Genomic DNA, 26,293 nt, shown 5'->3' with positions numbered 1-26,293 from the left:
TATAGTTTCAATTCGTGCGGCAGCTTAAATTTAAACAATCGCGGCAGCACTTCAATAGGTTAGTGTAGGTGACCAGCCCCACCCACTAATGGGAGTACTGGAAACGACTTAGCAGAACATCTCATTCTATTTGTCCCCTTATGTCCATAAGAGGGGAGGAGGAAGAGCTCCAATTCTTTAATTACTTAGTAAGTATATATGAAACAATTTTATTATGAAAATATCAATTTCATATAAGTAACTTACCAAGTAATTACATAGCTGAATCCCAAATTGAAAGGGAAAAAAAGTATATCTTAGTTTAACCAGACCACTGAGCTGATTAACAGCTCTCCTAGGGCTGGCCCGAAACATTAGATTTATTTTACATGGCTAAGAACCAGCTGGTTACCTAGCAACGGGAACTACAGCTTATTGTGGAATCCGAACCACATTATGACAAGAAATGAATTTCTGTCACCAGATATAAATTCCTCTAATTCTTCATTGGCCGGTCGGAGAGTCGAACGCTGGACCAACAGCGTGCTAGCCGAGAGCTCTACCCACCCCTCCAATGAAGAACTTCCTCCAACACAGAGCACAAGCGGTAACTGGTGGTTTATATCTGCATATATGCTTCCGAATATATTGCGATCATGTGCTATTATTCAAGCCGAAAATCCTACAATAATAACAAATCATTTTTCCTCCTTTGATTCAGCTTGAAAATATCTACGTATTATTCTCTAATGACGTTACAGCTTCTTTTCATGTTAGTAACACCACATCCTCCACAGACTAAGAGGCAATTCTCTGTGCTACCAAAAAGATTGTCAAGGGTTTGTTAAAAACATTTAATTTCCTTCATAATTCTTCCTGTTTAATCATTTATTTCATAGTGATAAATATTTCATTCCATTAAATTTGTATATGTATACGTGTATAAATGTATATATATATATATGTACTGTATATAAACCAGCCATGGGTTGCAAGATAGCACTACTCTATGCTGATCCCAAGCCCGGTAAATGTTGAGGTTGGTGGCAGCAAAGGCATCTGGCTGTAAAACTCCTATTGCTGAAACTATGGATAGTAGCCAGGAACAGTTAGAACCAGAAGGCGAGGGCGCACCCCATTGACACGACGCGAGGTTTCGTCTGACCTTCCTCGATAAATGGACAAGGGCTACCACGTCAAGGATGAGTGCGGTAGAAGAAGGAGGTCCAAGTATTGAGAATTGGGACTCTGAACATTGGCAGCGTGAACAGCCGAAGTAGAGAGGTGGCAGATGTTATGGAGCAAAGAAAAGTGGACATATTATGCATACAAGAGACAAGATGGAGAAGAAACAAAACAAAGGAAGTTGGCAGGGGTTAAATGCTGGCACACATGATGTAGCTCAATAAATGACCTGAAATTAATGCCTTTGTAATCAAAGACTTATGCAGGAGATCTATAACCCCTTAATGGCTGATACAGACAATTTCCTCACTCTCTGTACATACAGTAAATACAAAGTCAGCCATTATGAGAGAAGTGGCTTTAACGGTATCTGTCCTCCTTCAACTGCGCCAATACAAAGGTTGTAATGCTTGACCCACTTTGGTCTGGAAGCTGAAGATTTCCAGGTGGTGGCAATGAACTCAGCAGCTTCAGTAGAAAATAACCTTCTATTCCGACATTTCTAAATAACCTCCATGCATACAGCTGGAGAAGCTGCAGGGTTCTGGTGACGCCATAAGTGACCTGTTTCAGAAGCTTCTCAAAATATGGAAGAGCCATCTGATGGTCCACCAGAAGAGCTAAAAGTCTGGGAACTAAGCCTGTAAGGGCAGGGAGGAGCAACCATGGTCACAGTTGCAGTCACAAAAGACTGCAACTTCATTTGTACTGGTCTTACAAGAAAGACTCCAGAGCAGCAACAGCAGGTAAACAAAAGACAGGAGCATCAACCACATTTATTCAAAATGGAAAAATCCTACCAAAGCTGAAGTATCTCCTGAGATCCAAGGTTTGCAGCTTCAAGCCATGAAAACACACCAGCCTATCCAGGTGAATGCTCACTTAGTTGTGGTGCACAAAGAATACCAAAGGCATGAATTATCAAACCACATGCCAAGGATGACATAAATAGAATGAGCACACTTGGAACAGAAGCCTTCATCCCATAGGACCCTCTCTAATTAGCCAGAGCCTTGCTGGAAGAGGCTACAAGTAAGCAATCAGGCATGCTATCGTACATGCACACACTAGGTGCTCTGGACAAAACAAGAACCATCCCAGGTGCTGCATAATGGCAGGCATGCAGGTTGTCACAATACCTAGGGGTACCATACAGCAGTTTCACATGAAACCCCTTCTGCTTGCACACAATCCTGAATCATGCAGAAGCCAAACAAGAAGGCAGTGCCAACTCTGAGTACCTCTGCTAAAGTTTGGGAGATAGAATTCAGGGGCATATCTGTAGTCTAAGAAGGCTCAAGGAGACTTAAGGTCTCAAATGCACTCAGGAACTGCCCATGTCAACTCTCACCAGGGCAGACATCCCACCTGAATGTGAGCAAACACCAGCCCAAACCACCTAAGAGTATAGTCAGTTACTCAAAGCCCAACATAATTTCTTGAGAAGACTTCTCAGACTACTATTACTTCTTCATCCTAAGCAAGGAAGAAGGGCAGAAGATGAGGAGAAAGGGAAGTGAGTGCTCGATGAGAGAGAGAAGGAGGAAGAAAAGCACACCTTAACTTCTTCATCTTACTCTGTCCATGAGCTTTACTCTTCTCCAAAGGCAGAGGAGAACTGCAGACAACAATGGATTACAACCTTTGTTTAATACCACAGAGGTATCTCCCACATCCTACCTGTGGGAGGCTCAATGGAAGTGACCCCTCAGACATAACCAGAGAGAGAATGCAGAGATGGATATGGGGGAGCCGCAGAGAAAAGAGCTCAAAAGATTTGGTAATATCAAAGGCAGAGTATTCCTACTCATCCCAATGACAACAGTGAAACCTTCTCAGATTTCCTTTGTTTTTTACCAAACCCTCTTCCACTGTGAGGGAGACCAACCTGAACACTCATTGCAATGTAAACCTGTCTGCAGATCCTACCCCTATGGAAAAAAAATAAATAACTGGGGATCCACTAACAGAGGATATAAAGTGGGTGGTTTCAACAAGCAATCAGAAGGAAGAAAGAAAGATGTCAGTATCAGTACTTGATGATGGCCAAAGAAAAAGTTGTGGGTTTCCCCAAAAACCAGCCTACCTCATTTACATTAACCCTTAAGGGACAGGCTAAATACTGTATATATCATGCACACCCCTGACTGGGCAAACTTTAAGGTTGGCCAATTTAAGAAAAAAAACACATCAATGGAAAGAGGAAGATATGCAAATGCACATGGTGTAAGAAAAAGAATTCTACAAATTTTACCCTACCTTCCACGGGAAGTTGAAAGTGACTACTTTACAACCCTGTGTGGGGCCTCTTTTACAAGACACTCATAAAAATGTGTTAACTTTACGGTAAATCAAAACAGTTCCACATACTAGTTTAAGGGAAAATAGATTCCTCGTTGTTTGTAAATATACTGAAGAATCGTTCACTTCTTATTTCAGGTTGGGGGAGACAATTCTAAGTAATAAAATAAGCGATTCAAATTTCAAATGATTCACAAAGTCCAAAAATGATGTTGTCGGTGTGCTGCTGTTTGTAAACTGAAAAACATACAAAAGTCCTCCTAAGAATGTAGTTCTGAAAGACTGTGAAAACCAATCACCTTCTTTTTTTGACAAAGTAACCATACCATTCGTCACTATAGCCAATCAGAGGGTCTGTACTAAACGCTTTGATTTTCTTTTGTTTCTCGTCGCGGAAGAATATAATTTTCCAGAAAGGTTAGCCATCTTTTTTTTCCCGGTGCTCAGTCTGCATTGCAAAGTCCATTAGGTAACATGGATGATGGATGAAGCTGGCCCTTCTCGTGTAACTCAACCGGATTGCTCGTCAAGTGTTAGCCTGCCAGCGGTGTTTTGTCATTTTGTCATTTATGGACAGAATCATTCTTTAAAAATGCGGATAAGCTGCGAAGACACTTCATTTACGTTTTCAACTGATATTTTACTAATTTTACTGATTTTCCCAATCTGTCTAACATGTGGTCCCCAAGAATGCTGGATGGTTAAAAGGGTTTCCCCAAGTTTTATTGATACAGCAACAAAAAAAAAAAAAAAAAGTTTTTGAGCGATTTCTTAAGTTTTAACTTCCGAAAGTGATGCTATTGCTCAATTTAAATAATTTGATTTTATTTTATAAAATATTTTGTAAAATTTGTAAAATTTACTGAGATGGGCAGATACAGTAACTTTTTTTGAAGTATACATTTTTTTCCTAATATTTCTTTGCAAAATTATAATTATAGCTGACATACTATCATAAGAGATAAGAACTAAAACCAACAGCAATCCCTGGGTATATTTATGAGCAAATAAATAAAAAGACGTCCTGGAGCTCAGAGAGGCGGTACATCCCCCTCTGAAATCTCAAGGCATACTGATCGATATGTCTCCCATGCCAAGGTATTATATTGCCATAAGTCATTTATGGACCACTGAAGTGCTATGAACGTATTTCCTGCTAAACTCATTCAAACAGTATGGCGCAAAATATGATTACTCATATGAGGATTCCTGTCCATCACCCAAAACCTGTTATAGATACTCATATGAGGATTCTCGTCCATTAAGGGTTAACTACCTTCTTATCATCAGTTTTAAAGATTGATTCCAGCTTGCACTGAAGAATACTGTACTTGGTAAAATTTTCCTTTTAAACCATTATAGGCTAGCATTTTGGTAACCTAACCTGGGGTACCAGATCTTTACCCCAGTGCATGATATTACCTTAAACTGAATAACTATCAATGGATTTAAGGTCCTTGTATTGCACTTGGTTTATGTTTCCCCACCCAAAAAAAATCACTTTCCCACTGTGGTCCCCTGAACTGTGGGATATACAGTAAGGGTTGGGGCCACTGTCTCTAAAAGGTATTATTTTACTCTAACCATTATTGCCTTGTGGATTTTAAAATATTTTTCCTATGTTTTAATGTGTACTTTTTGTGCTTCCTACAATTGTATCAATATCAAATGAGTACTTTTAGAGACAGCTCACCCCACCCCTATATTCTACAATTTGAAGGGACCACAGCATGTAAGCGGGGTATTTGGATGGGGTATGGTTAACACTACTGGTTGCTCTCATTCAGGGTAAGGTAAATTTATGGAATGTTTTCAAACTAATATCATGCAGTAGGGTAAGGACCTCAAGCCATAAGTTAGGTTAGGTGTGGTTGGTTAGGTCATTTACTAATGAAACGAACATCAGATATGTTCACAGCTCACATTAAGACACAAGAAAATTATATTTTCAAATCGAAAATGCAAAATGGTTAAGAGTAAAATAATATCGAATATAGGTTATACTTCTAGATAACTGGCGAAGGTTGTAATTATTATATTCATAACATAATCACAGGCTAGTCTTAGTCTAAAAGTAAATTTGGTCTAAGCCTAATGAAATAAATTTGGCATACTACACCTATTATCCTAACACGACGTACCTGAACCTGTAGATAATATATTTTGAATCTGATTGTATAACACGAATGATTCTCTGGATTCAGTGGGCCTGGAAGAACTACCACCAGAAATTCCTTTCGATTCGAAAACACCGCCAGTATCATACATGCCTGCGTATTTTTGATCGGGATTCTTTTCGTACGAATAACTTAAACTTGGATCACATGCATCTCTAAAGCGACCTTCGTCCTCGGAATCAGAGCTGCTTGAAGACGACATTGTTTTGTTTTGTAGTTACACTGCATGTGGATATTTAATGACAGGCTGCGGCCGTGGGGGTTATCTCAATTTAAAGAGTACTATATAATAGTAGTAGTTGTAGTAATCGTAGCTAATAGTCTCTGTCACGGCTCCCACGTAGTGGTAGCAACAAGGACCTGGTAGAGTGGTTGCTTTCCAAAAATCAATGGTTGGCCTCTTTTAAAAAGGTGGTAATTTTTGGTTAGCTTTACTAACAGCTGAACTAAAAAAAACAACTATTGTTTGGTGTTTTCAGTAACGTACTTCTTTGGCGCTCTGTAAGGGTGAAAGGTCTCTAAAGCGTCTTTTGATGGGATTGTTCGGATTTTTTATAATCATTTCTATTTCTTGATTTTTATTTGTGCTTTTATCCATTTTGCAGCGTAAATGTTAGGCATTGTATTTTTTTTTAATTAATGCGTCTCAACACAAATAAGAATTAGTTCCTGAAGCATCTTCATAGATTATTAGAGATAATCGATCGTATAACATTTATGTTTGCATCATTAAAACAGCATCCAGGAAATTACGGAGATCTAAATCTAAAAGCCTGCCTTCCCACGCTTGCAGAACACCAAACCACTCTTACTGAGAAGCAGCCCTGGTCAGGTTTTCTGGACGAGAAAGACCAACTATGAGACAATCAGTTACCAAAGCCAAAAATTTTAGCATTAAGGTCCACATTTTTTGCCGGTAAAAAAGGCAATTTTATGCCAACTTCCTTATTAGAGTGAACGGAAATGCTGTAAATTTTGCCTTGGTAATTGAGTCGTTGAAGACAAAAATATGCCTTTCAGTACGCCTGTAGATATATCATTAAAATGATATTGAGTTTTAGTAAGTTCAAATATCCATGCCTTTCAGAATTTTGAAAGAGCAGATTTTCACACTTCCAAACAATTTCTTCTTCTTCTCAGTTTAGTCAGATTTGTTGCCTTTGATGACCTATTTAGGTGTTTCCAAAGGGCCGTACACACGATCAGTATTACTGTCATTATTTTGTGTACTGTCAGTAATACTGAAGGTGTGTGCGTCGTCCTGAAGTACCATCAGTACCACAAAATGGTGGTGACAATGACAGGAAAGGAAGAAGGGAAAATGGATCTTCAGGATTTTATTCTATTGTATCGTTGCTTACCAAGTTGTGGGACCCAGTAAACAATCCCATGACGCAATTACAACCATTGACCCAATATTTCCATGACTTTCTAGGTGAAGAGGACAATGATAATTAATGAAATGTATTACCATTAAATAAATAATGTCTACAATATGCTGAATCAATACCCTGTTCATGCTTACTTTACCCTGATGTAATCCTTGTGGACAGTAATTATAGCTTCACATGTTTCATGTAGCCTACTATTCAGCTGATTGTTGTAATCCTTGTGGACAGTAATTATAGCTTCACATGTTTCATGTTGATTTTCCATGACTCCTGAATAACGTAGGTTGGAAAAGCTTCGTCCAGGTGTCCGATAACGGAGAGTAATAGCCAGTCTTTCATTGGCAGATATGCTTTCCCTCATAACTGTATTCTTCTTGGTTATATATGGTCTCAAAATCTCTAAAAGTTTGTTGTAACTTATTTCGTCCATCCGAAAATAATGTGCAAAGTCTTCCGTATCTGTAGTTTTTATCTCATTTAACAGGTTTAAATGAGTGTAATTCTTACGTTTTACAAGCCAGTCTTTGACCCACTTTTTTGCGGTTCCGTTTTCTCTTTGACGAGAAAGCTAAAACAATAGCAATATATGCTTTCTCTTTATTCCCATATTACTAGAACGCAATAGCGACAACCTCTCGATGTCGGTCACTGAATGTACTGACAGTCTGATACTTCACTTAGTAATAAATACTGAACGTGTGTTTAGTGTACTGACAGTACCAAAATAATGACAGTACTTTTAATGACAGTAATACTGATCGTGTGTACGGCCCTTAACATTCATCGATCGTCTCATTTCCTGACTACAGCCTTCCCTATCCAGGCTTGGAAAGATGAAACGTAAAATCACTGCTAAAAATAGCAATCAAAAATTATAAAATTTCTGCTGCACACATTTCCACCCACATAAAACACAAGCATTATGCAGCGAAGTATATTAGTATAAAATTGTATTCTGAACTTATTAACGTTACTTTGACGAAATTTTCCTTAGGACCTAGTTAACTATGAATAACATTAGCTACTTTCTAAACTAATTTTTAAAATCTTTTCCTTCTTCAAACTATTGAACGATTTATGAACAGATAATTTATTAAGAGAAAGGATCTTGAATGCAAAGTACATTATAGTAAGATGCCTTAATATTAGATCATACTTACAACAGTCCATAAGAACATCATTTTATAAGTAAATATAACTGAGATGACAGAAATAGCTGGAGTGAAAAATTACTGACATATTTACTAAATATTTACTGCCCTTTTACCGCTGCTCGTAAACAAAAATCCGGTATTATCTGGTGTGAGGAACAAAGGCGAAGACAAAACCACCTATTGACCAAGGAAAGAAACGTTACCTACAAAGCCGGCTGAATGTATTTCTATTCAAGTCCAATAGATGGCATCGGCTTGCCTTTTGACCGGAGACCACAAAGGCTTTGACTTTTTAAGATGTGTGTTAAATTAGGATTATCTCTATATGTTTTAATATGATTCTGTCTACAATAGCTCTTGAATAAATATCTGGTGTGTTAATTTGCTTATTACATACAAATGGCAATCATTTTCTTTTAACATGAAAAACTATCCTGTACGTTGACTGAGGTTAATATTGAGATAATACGGTTTGTTTTAAGACACTGACAATGAGTGGAGCATTCGTTGCTTGTCGATGGTAGGTGTAGAGAGAAGATACCTGTAAAAGTAACCCCTGTATGTGTAAAAAAAAAAACAGCCGACCAGAATGTGATCTTCGGACCTAGGGAAATGCTATAGGCTATAGTGTTCATTCATTTTATGTCAGTAGAAATTTATAAATCCTTCAGTCGTGGTCTTTGAGTTATTTATTCTGCAATTACAGTCATTACTCAGGCTATCACCATAGAGAAAGAGATAAAGCTCACAGAAGACTGGATCTTGGATTCGACAGATAATGGCTGAAAGTGGTTTCAGGAAGACACAACACCCGGCACATAAAATTATCAGTAGGGTCTAGGATTTTTTAAAAATCTGTTTACCTTGCCTTTCCATTTATCCATAGGCAAGGATAGATTCAGGTTCAATTTCCGTTTGCCAAGTTAAATCCTAACTGCTGTGTCACTTGCTTTCATGGTATGAGCTCAGTTTCATGTCAACTGCTGACTGATTTCTTCTTTTATCATACGCGAATGACTAATATTCAAATGCCATGGTTTACAGTGCTTCTAGAGCAAATGAATTGTGTTCCTGGCTTGGCTTAGCCCCAAACTTTTTCACTCCCTCTAGGTTAAGAAAGCCAAATGTGTTTTGCCGAGCTTATTTTATATTTGCAACGAACAATGTTTTCATAATTCCCTGGTGGAATTTCCCTGACGTCCTGTAATCACACAATATAGAAGATGATGATAATAATTGCGCTCACACACACACACACACACACATATATATATATATATATATATATATATATATATATATATATATATATATATATATATATATATATCAATCAAAGCTACAAACGTCCTTTAATATCAATTCACTCTACCTCGGAAATAATATATTTTCATATATATGTTACCGAAGGGGAATTTTAAGTTGATAATAAGTCCACCGTCCCGTGGGATCGAACCAGCGACGGACGAGGAATCAGGACTACAGTGACGCACTAACGAAATCGGCCACAAGATTCCTCGTCCGTCGCTGGTTCGATCCCACGGGACGGTGGACTTATTATCAACTTAAAATTCCCTTCGGTAACATATATATGAAAATATATTATTTCCGAGGTAGAGTGAATTGATATTAAAGGACGTTTGTAGCTTTCTGATTGTATATGAATCACGGTGATGTGATAAATAGTCATATATAGTCATATATATATATATATATATATATATATATATATATATATATATATATATATATATATATATATATGTGTGTGTGTGTGTGTGTGTGTGTGTGTGTGTGTGTGTGTGTGCCCTTTGTTGGCCGAGTTGGTTGAGCTTCAGACCGTCATTCGATGGGCCGGAGTTCGATTCCCGCCGCCGGCTGATGAAGAGTTAGAGGAATTTATTTCTGGTGATAGAAATTCATTTCTCGCTATAATGTGGTTCGGATTCCACAATAAGCTGTAGGTCCCGTTGCTAAGTAACCAATTGGTTCTTAGCCACGTAAAATAAGTCTAATCCTTCGGGCTCAGCCCTAGGAGAGCTGTTAATCAGCTCAGTGGTCTGGTAAAACTAAGCTATACTTACTTTATATTATATATATATATATATATATATATATATATGTGTGTGTGTGTGTGTGTGTGTGTGTGTGTGTGTGTGTATGTGTCTATGTGTATGTATATGCATATAAAGAGATTACATGTAAATTCTCTTTTCAGATAACTGCCTGCTTGGTAAAAACGAACAGTGACCGAAAAACTTAAATATCCTATTCCCTCAGTCTTGGTCACGTCATCCTTTCTCCCGTTTCCTCTTCGTTGCTTTACCATTATTTAATTGCTGATGATTTTACTCATCTGTAAAAATCTGTACAATCACGCATCTTTCGTAAAATATTGTAAAACATATACAAAATGCCAAAGCACGCTCAAAACGGTACGAATATGAAGACCTTAGTATGTCTAAGAGGCGTAGTTAACCATTCTCGGTGTCGTTCTTGGCTTACTGCAGCTCACCTGAATTCAATATTTAAGATTGCGGCAACTCAGTCATTTTCTCCAGACTTCAGTGCGATAGCCCAGAATAAACTGTGGCATGTGTCTGGTAGCACCTCTGAATTCTATACAGGCAGAATATTATTATTATTATTATTATTATTATTATTATTATTATTATTATTATTATTATTATTATTATTATTATTATTATTATTATTATTATTTTCTTTGCACTCGTTTCTGACGTTCATGTATTCAATGACCCACTTAATACACAATCAAAATCCGCAGGGGAGTAGAGCTGTCAGTGCATCTCATGCGGTGCACTGTAGGCATTACTTAAGGTTCTTTGTAGCGTCCTTTCGGGCTCTGGCTGCGACCCCTTTCGTCACTCTTACTGAACCTCCGTTCATAGTCTAGTTCTTCCATCTTCCTTTCCACCCTCTCCTAACAACTGTTTCATAGCGCAACCGCAAGGTTTCCCTTCTGTTCCGCCTTTGAGACCTAATTACTCTTAATTTCCCTTTCACCGCTGAGTGACCTCATCGGTCCCAGCGCTTGACCTTCAGCCTAAATTTTTTAGAGGACTGATCTGCGTGTGGGACTCAGTACAAGGGTCTGAAGCGTTTAAACAATTTTTCAATAGTATAAATAATACAGTGAATATAGAAATATGAAATACAGCGCAATAAGTAACAACAATTTATAAAAATGTAATAATATATAATCGAGGTGCAATAATTTGTACTGTACTTTGTACTGAGAATTATCCAATGGGGCATAAGTGATATATACATATATATATATATATATATATATATATATATATATATATATATATATATATATATATGTATATATATATGTGTGTGTGTGTGTGTGTGTGTGTGCGTGTGTGTGTGTTCATGTCAAACATTACCACAGGTATATATATATATATATATATATATATATATATATATATATATTTTTTTTTTTTTATATATGTTTCCTGGTGCAGGTGGTTCTTATGACTCCACATTTATTACTTTACTCTAAAATGGCCTTGCAAGATAACCAGGACATATAAAACACAAGTGCGTGAAACACGTGGATACAAAAATAGGTATATTTTCATAACACACAAGATCAAAGGGGAAATGAACTGAAACACGTTAAATTGCTGCTGCAGAAGTCCTCCCGAACGGGGGGGGGGGGAGCTTGGGAATGCCAGGAACACGGACCAAGGAGAATTCTGCTACGATCGTCCTTCTGAAACGATATTAGGACCCAGGTTACAAATCAAATGCTGGAATTTGGGGAATGAATTACTCGGGTGTGCGCTGAGGGCGCCAAGGACTTCCCCGAGGCGTTACTTGTGACTCAGAGGAAGGAGGCAGTGAACACGTGGGCCGGGATTGAACCAAGAAGCATCAGGGAATACCAAGTTATAGGCCCAGAAGTTTAATAAATGCACAAGGGCGAAGTAACGTGACTAGCAACTCGTTCTGAGTACTTTACCACATTGTAGGGGCGTAAGGCTGATTTCGTCGTCCCGCGTCGTCTCCTACCAAGGTCCACGTGTGCGTCGACAAAAGGGCCTCCCTCACCAAGGTACTGCTTCAAGTCGTAGATTGGGGCGGAAAAGGGCGCCCTTGGGATGATGAGAAGGCCGCAGTTGGGTATCCGCTCGCGTTTGGGACTTGCAATCCCCACTTGCAGTCTTTGATGGCCACGTGGGTCAGGATACGGAGCAAAGGGGAGTTAACTTCCACGTGGCGGCGAGCGAACGAAGGGCGGGGGGCCAGGTCTGCACTCGTGACCTCTCGGCTTAAACTAGCTACTGTGTGTGAGAAGGAGTTAGTAACACGAACCAGAATTCACTACCTCTCCCAGGTTCAAAATAGACAGAGGCCTATCTATCGGCCGAGCAAAGCAGAAAGGCGGGCGCTTTCATAGCGTATTTTGGCGCTAATCTTTACACTATATATATATATATATATATATATATATATATATATATATATATATATATATATATATATATATATATATATATATATATATATATATATATATATTCGTTAAAAGCAATTGATTGAGTGGCGTCAATGATTATCTTGCAGGAATTCTCATAACTTCGGAGTTTTTTTCCGATTCTCGTGCGTCAATTTCTGGTGAAAAATACGCAGACGTCATTCTTCCATTCCGACGTTATGAAGGTTCCTACAAGAAATTCATTGATACCGCAATTGCTAAAGCATTGTATATGAGAAAAACTATGCTTAATGAAAATTGTATATATATAAAATATATATATATATATATATATATATATATATATATATATATATATATATATATATATATATATATATATATATATATATATATATATATATATATATATAATCATGAAGCTACAAATGTCATATTAATATCAAATTCACGCTACCTCGGGAATATCTCTGATGGAGAATTATCACCGATTGGGAATTTATAAGTGATAAAAGCTACAAATGTCAAGCAATATCAAATTCACGCTACCTCGGGATAGCGTGAATTTGATATTAAGTGACATTTGTAGCTTCATGATTGTATATAAATCACGGTGTGATAAAAAAATTCATATATATATATATATATATATATATATATATATATATATATATATATATATGTGTATATGTGTGTGTATATATATATATATATATATATATATATATATATATATATATATATATATATATATATATATATATATATTATATAATGATAATGATAAATATTTGCCAAGACCAGGAAGAACATTCTTTATTGTACAAGCTTTCGAGGTATAAAACCTCATCATCAGGCTGAAAAAACCGACAAGGATGAGAATCAATAAAATTACAATAAAATGAATTGTCATAATAAATCTTCAGCAAAAATACTAACGAAATATATAAAATGAACAAGTAAATACAAACTAAAAGGGTGAGACGTAAAATAACGGAAAATTAAAAACACAAACATAAAAATATGAAAATAAAACTAAAGTGAAATGTAAACAAACTACCACTCACAAAGTAAAATATTTAACGACCTAATTGAGTACCTACTATGAAATTACACGATAGCTAGTTGAATACCAGACGAGTTGTTGTTCAATTCCGGCTTCATCTTTTTAATAGTCAGCGACTCTGAAATTAAAAGGTCCAGTCTATTTGAACAAAAGACAGTACCCGAAAATCCAGGTCAGTGAAAGGATGGTCCTGTGCTAAACTGTGTTCTCTAATGGCAGAAAAGGGTGGTTTGGAAAGGGGAAACCTAGTTCTAATAGAAAGACCTCTGTGTTCCAAAATTCTGTGTCTGAGCCAGCGGGAACTAGATCCCACGTATCGCAGACCACACTGCGAACAAGTGAACAAGTAAACGACACAAGAATTAAGGTCCACAGGCAGAGTAGGCTTCTCTCTCAAAAGTGATCTAATTGTAAAAGGATTACAGAAAACAAACCGGAAACTGATTTGTGGGAAACTATGCTTAAGTATTTCTTGTAACTTTTTTCGGACCATATAGCTACTATGACCAAGGTAAGGCAATTTAATGTACTTTACATCTTTACTAGCAGTACTGTACACCGGTCTGGGACAAAACTTTTCATTTAAAAAATTTTTCAGAACTTTGTAAAATACATAAATGGGATATGAGTTTTCAGAAAAATAATTGTGGAGGAAAACTATATCTTGATGAAATAAATTAAAATCACAACAAACATTGTAGGCTCTATTAATCAAATATATATATACAGTATATATATATGTATATATATATATATATATATATATATATATATATATATGTGTGTGTGTGTGTGTGTGTGTGTGTGTGTGTGTCTAACTCAATTAGTGCAATAAATATTCTTGTCCATTACAACTTACGATTATCAGAGTTGATGATAGCATCATATATCGCAAGGGAATATCATATCTTAATGTTATAAACTGAATGAAATGACTTTTAAACAGAAAAAAAAATGTTAATCACCGACAATTTTAACATTATCTATAATAGATAAGGTTTTACTGTCAGCAGTAGTTTTTTCCTATCACACGAACTAATGCCTTCCTAAAAGTGTTTTAGCAGTTGCGTGTATATATATATATATATATATATATATATATATATATATATATATATATATATATATATATATATATATATATATATATATATATTGTCAGGAAGTGATCAAGCATCTGGTTATTACACAAATAATAATACCAAAAAGTTACCTCACTTCGACCAGATACTTGAAACCTCATAACAAAAATATTAAGATTGAATACTCTAAAGGTACAGTGATCCCATAAAACTTACTTATCACTTGAGAAAATCAATCTAACTTTATCAAGTTATGGGTGAAGTAACAACTAATAAGCTATAAACAGGCTATTGGAAAATGGGTATCACTTCAACAAACACTATAACGGTTTCCCTGGTTTTATTTCACCTAGATAAGTCAGGTGAACAAACAGATATACCACTTACCTTGTACACATTCATTAATTTCTCTAATTACTAGTGGTCAAAATGAAACACGGTGCTTTTAAAACTTTAAACAGACAAATTTATTTCTAAGTTCAAAAGTTATAGCAGTGTTCACAATCTCAAAAAGATTTACTGTTATCTGACAACAGTGTGAGATTTAAGTATTTCTTAATCAAGTTGAATTCACAAAACCTTAATTTATTAAGAAAGCAATTTGGTTAAGTAATATTCAAACCATTAACTATCACTCAAGTTTTAAACATATCTGATAAACTAAACACAGCACAAGTGTTCACCAAAATATTACTGACTGGAATCCATATAAGTATTCTCTGAAATCTCAATAATACGTATGCACTAACAAAATGCTAAGTAATCACTAGCACAAAACTTTGTAAAACACTAATTATAAAATTAGAGTAACATGATAACACAGACACATAAGAATGAAATATGCAAAAATGGAAATATACCAACAGCCATTTCACTAAGACAAAAATATGTTTAAAGATTATATCAATCTTTCAAAAGATTACCTTCACTTTTAAAAAAGGTTAAACTCACGTCTTTCTAAGACTTTCTCAAAGACAACACTGCCAAGTCACAATGACATACACAAAGATATATAATTAGCAGCAAGACACATTAGAACTCACTATAAGAGATATTATCCACCTCTTATCAAAATAATAATTCTCTGTTACCTAGAACATCACTTTAACTCTTAACATAATAAAAACCAGTAAACATCACATTACCTTACAACTGTTACACCATTATACACTTTCCATAATGCTTGCACAATATAAATGCCTTAGATCACTCTTACAAAATGTATACACTTCTTGGGTGAGTTTAACAAAACTTTTACAAACAGGAGAGCAGCCAGTATAACAACCTTATACATGAATGGTAATTTGAGAGAGAGAGGGAGACAGGACCTATTGCCAGCATCCCCTTTGGCTAACTAACTCTTTCTCATTCAGCACTCCTCTTTTATCTTCAAGCCCTCCCAGAATACATGATACATAAAGTGTACATACATTATACATACAGGTATACATGTACAGTATACATACAGGGAATTCTAAGGCTTAGAAGGAAATATGCCATAGCTCTTATCAATGATTGATATTTCCCTGTTCACTCAAAACACCTGACCAAATAAAGAGTAGTGATTTTGGACCAATTCTTGGGCGGCTGTCAGCATGTCAACTTCATCTACCTCTGTTCCTCATTCCATTACTCAAGATCATGGAAAATAATAATAAGCACAGGCAAAGATAGCAAATTCAGAATAGGTACACAGAACAAATGCGTAACAGGCAATTTGCCGATTGGCTGTCAACTCATGTCAGAGATAACCAAAGAGGCCTTTGCCTTTCTGCAAACACAACTTCCTTCACACCAACCAGCTGTGTAAACACAGGAAGTGGCTAAGCGATAAGGTTCAAAAATATTTCTCTCTCTCACTCTCCACAGCTCGTTAAGAATTCAAGTCCATAACACCCAGTATACAATTTTAATATACTGCATCATACATTAAACAAATGAAAGAAAAACATATCAAGACATTTTAAGATTACATGATACACAATTTATCTGTAAGAAAAAGACATTTTAAAATCACATCATCAAAACAAATGACGAATCTGCAAGCAAAACATCAAAATTTTCAGAGACACATATGATATTTGTAGAATGGTTTTATATTATAACACCTATAATATATATATATATATAATATATATATATATATATATATATATATATATATATATATATATATATATAATATATATATACTGTATATATATATATATATATATATATATGTGTGTGTGTGTGTGTGTGTGTGTGTGTGTGTGTGTGTGTGTGTGTGTGCATGTGACTAAGTGAATATAATGAAATAATCAAAACTATTATGAATTTTCAGTCGCCATATTGATAATTATTAAAATAACAAGTAATCAAAGACATAAGAGTTTAAATCTTGTAATAGAGGTACTGAGTCTTCCGGACGCATGGTGAACGGACATTTGGGCAGACGGGCATTTCGTCGAGTGGACATTTCACTACCAAACGGACATTTCAACGAACGGACATTGTAACATCGAACAGACATTTCAACGAATCAACGAACGGACATCTCGGCGAATCATTGGACAGACATTTCAATGAACTGACATTTCACTGAACAGACATTTCAACGATGCAACGGACATTTCAGCTAACAGACATTTAAACGAATGGTCATTTCAACTAACAGAAATTTCATCAAACGGACATTTCAGCTAACTGACATTTAAACGAGCGGTCATTTCAACTAAAGGGAAATTTTTGAACGGACATTAAATCTTCAACGAACGAAGATCTGACCGGCTGGACATTTGACCGAAGAGTAAATGACCGAACAGAGTAACAGACAACTGGCAAATTCTAGTAACATGTCTCTTTCGTTGGCAATTAAATTATTTGGAAGCAATCAGGTTTACTCTTCCCAGTTTCACTTTAACTACTTGAACTTTTTAACAATTGTCAATCCAGCAGCTGAAGCGTCTGTAGCCGCGAGGCTGTATTACTGAAAACCTTCTCATTTGATGTAATGGAAATGAGTGCAAACTGGGAGCCGCAAGGCTACAGACACTTCAGCCGCTGCATTGACAACTCACTTGTAGCCAGCTCGCCGAGACGCTACAGTCGCTAAATCGAAGTTGTAAAGTTAAGCTGATGTTTTTCAGGTTTTTTTGTTCTTTTTTTGTTTGTTTCATTGTGCTTTACATTTATTTACTTAATGCTGCTCTTTTTCAAGTTTATTTTGTGTTGTGCATATTATCAACTGTGATGATTTAAATCAGGGCCGTAGCCAGGAATTTAGTATAGGGCATTTTTGTGGAAGATGAACCAGGCGAGCACAGCGAGTCCCCACAGAGGCATTTTGATGCACATGAAATATATATTTTTGACATATCCAAGAACCAGTATTAAGTGCTTCATCCTGTGGAATAATAATAATAATAATAATAATAATAATAATAATAATAATAATAATAATAATAATAATAATAATAATAGTTTTTGCTATTTTCCCTTAAGATCAAGATAATATCTCATTACACATCACTTTCAAATCTCAATACCCACACATTTTTGAGCAGAACAAGGAATAAAAAAAAACTACCGTAGCCCATAATACGTCTGGGTCAGCAGTGGCCTGAGTACCATCCGTTCTGTTCGCTATCTATTCGTTGAAATGTCCGTTATGTTCGCTATCTATTCATTGAAAAATCCGTTCGGTCAGCTATCCATTCGTTGAAATGTCCGTTCTGTTCGTTATCTATTCATTGAAAAATCCGTTCAGTCAGCTATCCATTCGTAGAAATGTCCGCTCTGTTCACTATCTATTAGTTGAAATATCCGTTCTGTTTGCTATCTATTCGTTGAAATGTCCGTTCTTTTCGTTATCCATTCGTTGAAATATCCGTTCGGTCAGCTATCCATTCGTTGAAATGTCTGTTCTGTTCTATATCTATTCGTTGAAATGTCCGTTCTGTTAGCTATCTATTCATTGAAAAATCCATTCGGTCAGCTATCCATTCGTTGAAATGTCCGTTCTGTTCGCTATCGATTCGTTGAAATGTCCGTTCTGTTCGTTATCTATTCGTTGAAATATCCTTTTGGTCAGCTATCCATTCGTTGAAATGTCCGTTCTGTTTGCTATCTATTCGTTGAAATATCCGTTCGGTCAGAAATCCATTCGTTGAAATGTCCGTTCTGTTCGCTACCTATTCGTTGAAATAACCGTTCTGTTCGCTATCTATTCGTTGAAAAATCCGTTTGGCCAGCTATCTATTCGTTGAAATGTCCGTTCTGTTCGCTATCCATTCGTTGAAATAACCGTTCTGTTCGCTATCTATTCGTTGAAAAATCCGTTTGGCCAGCTATCTATTCGTTGAAATGTCCGTTCTGTTCGCTATCCATTCGTTGAAATATCCGCTCTGTTCGCTGTCTATTCGTTGAAATATCCGTTCGGTCAGTTATCCATTCGTTGAAATGTCAGTTATGTTCGCTATCTATTCGTTGAAATGTCCGTTCCGTTCGCTATCTCTATTCGTTGAAATATTCATTCGGTCAGCTATCCATTCGTTGAAATGTCCGTTCTGTTCACTATCTATTCATTGAAATATCCGTTCGGTCAGCTATCCATTCGTTCAAATGTCCGTTCTGTTCGCTATCTATTCATTGATATGTCCATTCTGTTCGCTATCTATTTGTTGAAATATCCGTTCTGTTCGCTATCCATTCGTTGAAATGCCCGTTCTGTTTGCTATCTATTCGTTGAAATATCCGTTCGGTCAGCTATCCATTCGTTGTAATGGCCGTTCTGTTCGCTATCTATTCGTTGAAATGTCCGTTCTGTTCGCTATCCATTCTTTGATATGTCCATTCTGTTCGCTATCTATTCGTTGAAATATCCGTTCTGTTCGCTATCTATTCGTTGAAATATCCGTTCTGTTCGCTATCTATTCGTTGAAATATCCGTTCTGTTCGCTATCTATTCGTTGAAATATCCGTTCTGTTCGCTATCTATTCGTTGAAAAATCCGTTCTGTTCGCCATCTATTCGTTGAAATATCCGTTCAGTCAGCTATCCATTCGTTGAAATGTCCGTTCTGTTCGCTATCTATTTGTTGAAATATCCGTTCTGTTCTCTATCCATTCACTGAAATGTCAATTCTGTTCGCTATTTATTCGTTGAAATATCCGTTCTGTTCGTTATCCATTCGTTGAAATGTCCGTTCTGTTCGCTATCTATTCGTTGAAATATCCGTTCGGTCAGCTATCCATTCATTGAAATGTCCGTTCTGTCCGCTATTTATTCGTTGAAAAATCCATTCGGTCAGCTAACCATTCGTTGAAATGTCCGTTCTGTTCGCTATCTATTCGTTGAAAAATCCATTCTATTCCGTCAGGTATCCATTCGTTCAAATGTCCGCTCGTCACAAGTATTGACGAACCTCAGTACTAAGTACCGCACAAAACCGAAATTACAAGACTTGGCAAAAAAAAAAAAAGGACGATCAGTATACGCAAGCGGGAGCTAGAGAACTATAAATATTATTGTTCAAAACCAAAATATAATTTATAGTAATTATTCAGCCATGAACATTTTTTTATGTTGATTAAGGTGTTTTTTTTTTTACACTTCCTGAAGGTCAATATATAACTCTTGAACAAATATATCTTAGAACATCTCTTTCAGGAAGGAGAGTATTTTTGTAATTATTCAGAAACATAACAAAACGATTCAAATATCGATATGACCAATGTGTTCCAACTTTCTGCACTGAATGATAAATCTCCTGTCACTGAAACACTTTCCAAACATTTTCTTGTTACAGAGCAATCCAGACAGACTACGCCGTTCCAAGAGTTGATTGACTCTTGCATTGAGTGACAATTATTTTAATCTAAGCCACAAGCAGAAGAAAGAGCCGAGTCCTAAACTTTTCTCCTTTTACTGTAACATATTCATGGATACATTTATAATCAAATATTGTTGCATTTAAAGTTTACCTTTTCTCTGGAAAAAGAAAACTGCAGGTATATAACAAATTTCAGATACAGTGATGATGGCTGGACAACGCCTAGTACAAAGGTAAATCCTCAAAAAATATTAGGATTGAGCTAATTACTTTTTCTAGAGCATCTATCCTAACGTCTGTAGATTGAATAATTTTTTATTTATATCAAAAAGGGTTTCACGCCATGCACATACTGCCAATACTAATGGTCTGTTGTACAGAATGACTAGAATTCCACCAGCATCTGAAGTTGTGCGGTAGGCTCCATGAACTAACATTTTGTAATAACTTTAATTCGTACCTTCTATCTCTGGTATCTGATAGTCCTTTGATCGTTAGAAGCACACATTCTTCCAAATGTGCCCAACGTGATGGTGAAGATGAGAATATGACGAAGAATGCCTTTTTGTTAATGTCATCATTCGTAAGTTTTCATAGGACAGTACTTTGCGAAGAGCTGTTCAACTTTTCCTAGAAGATTTCCATTGGAGCTCAAAGCCCGGCTTTTCATTCAGAGAAGTGAATTCTACATTTTACATAGAGGGACAAACGTCGTTAATTTTTTCCTCTCATCAGAATGATGAAATAAGTATTCAAAGATGAATATACAGTATTAGCATATTTTTATGTGCGTCACATGAGCGTTCTACAAACTTTTTTTTCTTTCCTCTTCTTCTTCTTCTTTTTTAGAGCTCAACTTAGCCACGTAAAATAAGTCTAATTTTTTGAAATTCCTTATATTTGGCGGGCCAGAACTAGGAATGATGGCGAGCTGTTAATTTAGTTTAAAAGCTCAGTGGTCTAGCTTAAACTAAGATATATCTTTTAACAAGCTCAAACAGACTTTTTCGTCAAATTTCAAGCACTAAGGTCAGATAATTGTTCAACAACAACAACAATCCGTTTCTTTGTTACTCATATGTTTTGTTTATGGTGATAGACGGTAAATGTTACTTTTAGCTTCATTATAGTTCACTTTTCCTTGCAAATTACCACTGCATAGACAATGAATCTGAATATTGTACAGTACTTCCTGTGCTAGGCTGAAGCACTTGCAAGAGGTTGCATGATGTGTCAACGTAAGTTCATTTTAGCTGGCCAGCCTGCTTGCTCGTAGCTACTATTATTGATCGTTAGTTGCAGGTTTGTTCAATTTATTTCGAACATAAAATAGATCTCATTTATTTTTTTATTTCCAGTTTGTTCCAAAGGGCACTGAATCACTGACAGACAACACTATGTACGAGATATAACATGACCATATTTCATGAGACTTTTCTGCTTTTTGTAATTTATATTTCCATATAAGCTTACATGTCAACTCACGTGTAATATCCGTAGATTATACAGATTCTCCCTCACTGAAATTGCTTATGGAAATATACAAAAAGTCAAACAGATTATTCATAACGTGTTCAAAAATAATTGTTTATTATTCGTTTCGTGAGCGATGAATTAGCGCATGAACAACTGAGCATGCGAAAATACATTATAGAACAAAGAACAAATTTGCTGTGTGTGTCATTTTTTCAATCACGCTCATATGGGTGCATGAAGAATTTACGTAATATTTCTATCACATCAATTGTGTTAATATATAATTTAGCTTGTTAGGATTCATAGATGTTAAGAATCTTCTGTAGATTTTATGTGCGTTTCCGGGAGGCATTACAGCTGGGCAAGGCCTAGAAGTCTAGACCGTTCAGGTGTATAACCAAAGATTGAAGAAAATGAAGCAATTAATGATGCAACCTTAGAGCTTAAAAAGGAAGCTAGGATGTTGAATTTAAACTTTCACTAACGAAAAAGAGACCAAAAGCTTAAACTCTTAAACATCTGCAGTCTCGTCATACGTATAATTCATCAGTTACCACTAGATCCGTGCTCGCGTGAAACGATTGACGGAATAACAGAGGAGTGGAGAGGATAATTAATCCCAGAGAGAAATATTCAGTCAGTTAGGCTGATAGTTGTGTGGTGAAGCCACAAAAGATTCTCGGGTTCTTTTCGAGCTTTGTCTTAATTGCCTGGTAACCGATATCAGCGTTAATTAAAAGGACGGCTGCCGCCTTTCTTCCACTTTTTTCCAAAGACGTTTTGGATACGAGGAAGAAGTCGGTTGTCGCGCATGTGCAAATACATAGCACTGTCACCTCAAGAGTCTTTCTCTCTCTCTCTCTCTCTCTCTCTCTCTCTCTCTCTCTCTCTCTCTCTCTCTCTCTCTCTCTCTAGGTTACAGCCAGGGATGACCCTTCTGGGCGATGGGGGAGGGGAGGGTGCCGGTTACCCGGCCTCAATGTTGATTTTGAGTTGGTCAAAAATGGACAGTATTTGTTGTTTAAATACACACCTGTGTAGTGTGTGTACAGTACATATATGAGTGTATGTATATACGTATGTGCATATGTATGCAAGACACTAAGACTCGATATATATGACAATGCACGCACACACAAACACATAGCCTACATAGGCCTATACCAAAATATGAAAATCTCAAGTCCTCATTCAAATCTTTTTCAGTAGTTCTCAATCCTAATGTAACTGTATATGACACAAAGCTTTGCAGAAGCCTTGAAAATTTTGTCAGAATCGGATCCCTGCGAATTAATTGACACCAAATCCTTGACTGTTGAATTAGAAGTTTTCAAGATTTATTTTTCTGAGTATGTAGAGCAGCACCCTGGAGTAGATCAGACAACCATCCGTACAGTTGCAGATGTTGCATTAAGGGCTCATAAAGAACACAATTTATTTCCTTATCTGTCAAAAGATTTCAACTTGTTTTTGACTGCACCACCTTCAGTATGTCAAAGTGAAAGGTCATTTAGCAGGCTGATGCTATTCAAAACTTATTTGCGGAAGCGAACAAAAGAAAAACGTTTACACTGTCTAGTGCTGCTAGCCTGTGAAAGTGATCCAACTGATCACTTAAGATCTCCAAAAGGTTGCTCATGAATGGAAGGCAATGAAAACTATGGGAATAAACATTTAAACCCCCTCCCACTCCAATTATGAAAATTGTAAAGAAATTTTTCACTCTAATGAATCCTCTTATTATTTATTCATCACACTGAAGTTAACTCTTTGTAATTTGCTTTGTTTTTCTTCCTCTCCCAGCATGCCACTTTTTTCTTTTTGTCAGATTAATAAACTATAATCTTTATTTTCTTTGCATTATAAAATACTCTTGGGGGAAAATGTTGTTGCTGTATAAAAAATAAAAATTAACCATAAAAAATTTGGCTTGTATATGTAACCTTACCTATAGGATACAGATAGTATCTAGTTCAACTTGGTGAAAATTACTAAGTTGGTCAAAATTGTCTTTACCTCCCCCTCCCACCCGCCCCCACCCCCGCTCAAATCAGATGGTCCTCAAGCCATCCCTGGTTACAGCTGAAATGAGTATGAACGTTTTGTTGTTGATGTGAAAGACGTGCTGTTTATGATAAAAGATCATTTGAGTGGAAAAATACCGAAAGAGGAGAACAACCCCTCCCCTTTTTTTTTTTAACCTAACTACCAAATGAGGTGTATGGCAGTTAGTCAACAACGACGAGTCGAAGCCAATGTAGAGGAACATGAAGCTGCAACCTCGTTCCAAAAATGTTGATAAAACCGCTAGAGTAATACTTTGGCGTCACCTCTTCAGAGGGTGCTTAATAATTACTACTTGACTCTCCAAGATGCGCAACTTTACGTCACTTTAAGAAAACTGGAACTGCTTTATCTAAGCGGCAAGCTTCAGCGGCATGGTTTCTTGAAGACACTTTATTTAAGTAGCTGAAAGTCCTTTAATTCACAGTCAAGGATAACAAATGAAGGTGTTCTCGGCTTTTCAGTATATAGACTAAGGAACTGAATGTTTCCTCCAAAAGTCGCGCTTCCTATTTTTCAAAATATTCGACCAACCCTTCGTTAGTTTAAAAAAAAAAACAAAACACCCACTCAAGCCAAAAAAATTTTTTTTTGTCAAGAAAACGCCTTGCATATTGATGCAACTGTCTGAAACCTTCTGCGAATATATCGGGTCCTAACCCTTCTGAGAATTCCAGACATGTATGCCTACTCTTATATATCGGGAGAGGATCATATCTGCTCTAATGACCATAATGTTACATCGAGTCATTATTTTCTTCGTCAGTCTATGTTACGTTATAATCAAGACACTATACATACATCACATCTTACATTTAGAATCTACTGGTCACTTATTACTAGATACTTACGTAATTTTTACCAACCACAATGCCCTCTTAACTTCTCGATTTCTTCATAATTTGGCAACAATTGTCACTACTAATCCTAGATCCAAATGAAGAAAGAAATGAAGATATTCTGATAACCGGCCTAAATTCGATCCCGAGTCCAGGGAATCAGAACGAGGTAACGATAATTACCTGGCCACGAAGAAAGGTATAAGTTTATTCCCGCTCATACGTACTTACATCTATTGAATTCAGATGCAGTTGCTAGAGCTGGAATAGACCCACCTTCACCATCATAGCCAAGTTCATAGTCATTTTTTTTAGACTGAATTATATATATAGAATCTACTGGTCACTTTTTACCAGATACGTAAGTAATTTTTATTGACTACAATGCCCTCTTAACGTTAAGTCAGAGATTAACATTGCAATTCGTGTAAATGGTGTTAAAATCCCATCTCATGCCTAAATTTGTGTACCAAACAAAAATCGTCTTCTCTTTCTTATACGAAAATTATGTCTAGGCGTGCCATTCCATTTTTATATCTGTACATATATACATTTACATTAGGCTCGGAAAATAAAAGCGAAGACCACTTAGCAGGCAACAAAACTCGATCTATTTGCTCTGCAAGACAAGACGAGAGAGAGAGAATGAGAGAGAATATGCGATGGATGGTTCCGTCTATTAGAGAGTGGCTTATGTTGTCGAAGTCCAAGTTTTTAAATAATCAGTGATTATGCCTGCACCTCACTTGTTCTCTCTTCGCTAAGGCCTACTGGCCATTATGTAACTAATTCACTTTATGGGCCAAAAGATACAACGAGCATATCAAGAAACACCCAGATTACTCCCCCACCACCAGAGACTGAACCCAGAACATAATTCTGGTGATGAAAGTATAGTACTACTTTACTATGAAAATAAACACACACACAGAAATATAACAAACCGGACGCATCAGTATACAAGACCGGGATAACGTATAATATATGAGTATTGTGTTCCCCTTCTATATTGTCGATTCTTCAATGACAACACCATTTGTTATGATAGTTCTATTGCTTTTTGGCTGCCTTCCGCAGCGTTTGGTTTTTTTTTTCTCTTCAAATTTTTACATTCGGTCTTACATGACTATTCCAGTAATTCCTATTAGCGCATTGCCTGCCAAGGGCACGTAATCTTTATTCATTGCTGTATCTCTGCTTTTTGTTTGAATTCAATCTGGCCGTTACTATACCATGTAGTATTGTGAATCGAGTGATTCTACACGCTACCTAGCAACTTTTTTATGATCTGAT

General features: G+C 36.4%; 1 protein-coding gene across 2 annotated transcripts in view; it reads right to left on the bottom strand.

Annotated features, from left to right (window-relative positions):
* The window catches only part of LOC136830436 (uncharacterized), a 29,495-nt gene extending 23,390 nt beyond the window's left edge, over positions 1 to 6,105 (bottom strand). The window contains exon 1 of one of the 2 annotated variants that reach the window (XM_067089974.1): positions 5,607 to 6,105. In XM_067089974.1, the coding sequence (XP_066946075.1) occupies positions 5,607 to 5,844 (238 nt within the window). In that variant the 5' untranslated portion in view covers positions 5,845 to 6,105. The remainder of the gene's footprint in view (positions 1 to 5,606) is intronic. The other variant, XM_067089981.1, reaches the window with a different exon arrangement.
* Positions 6,106 to 26,293: the final 20,188 nt, after the last annotated feature.

The sequence above is a fragment of the Macrobrachium rosenbergii genome, chromosome 4 (assembly GCF_040412425.1).
Source record: "Macrobrachium rosenbergii isolate ZJJX-2024 chromosome 4, ASM4041242v1, whole genome shotgun sequence".
In the NCBI taxonomy this organism is placed as follows: Eukaryota; Metazoa; Arthropoda; class Malacostraca; order Decapoda; family Palaemonidae; genus Macrobrachium; species Macrobrachium rosenbergii.
Note: the sequence above shows the minus strand (reverse complement) of the source record. Positions and strands in the feature narration are given on the sequence as shown.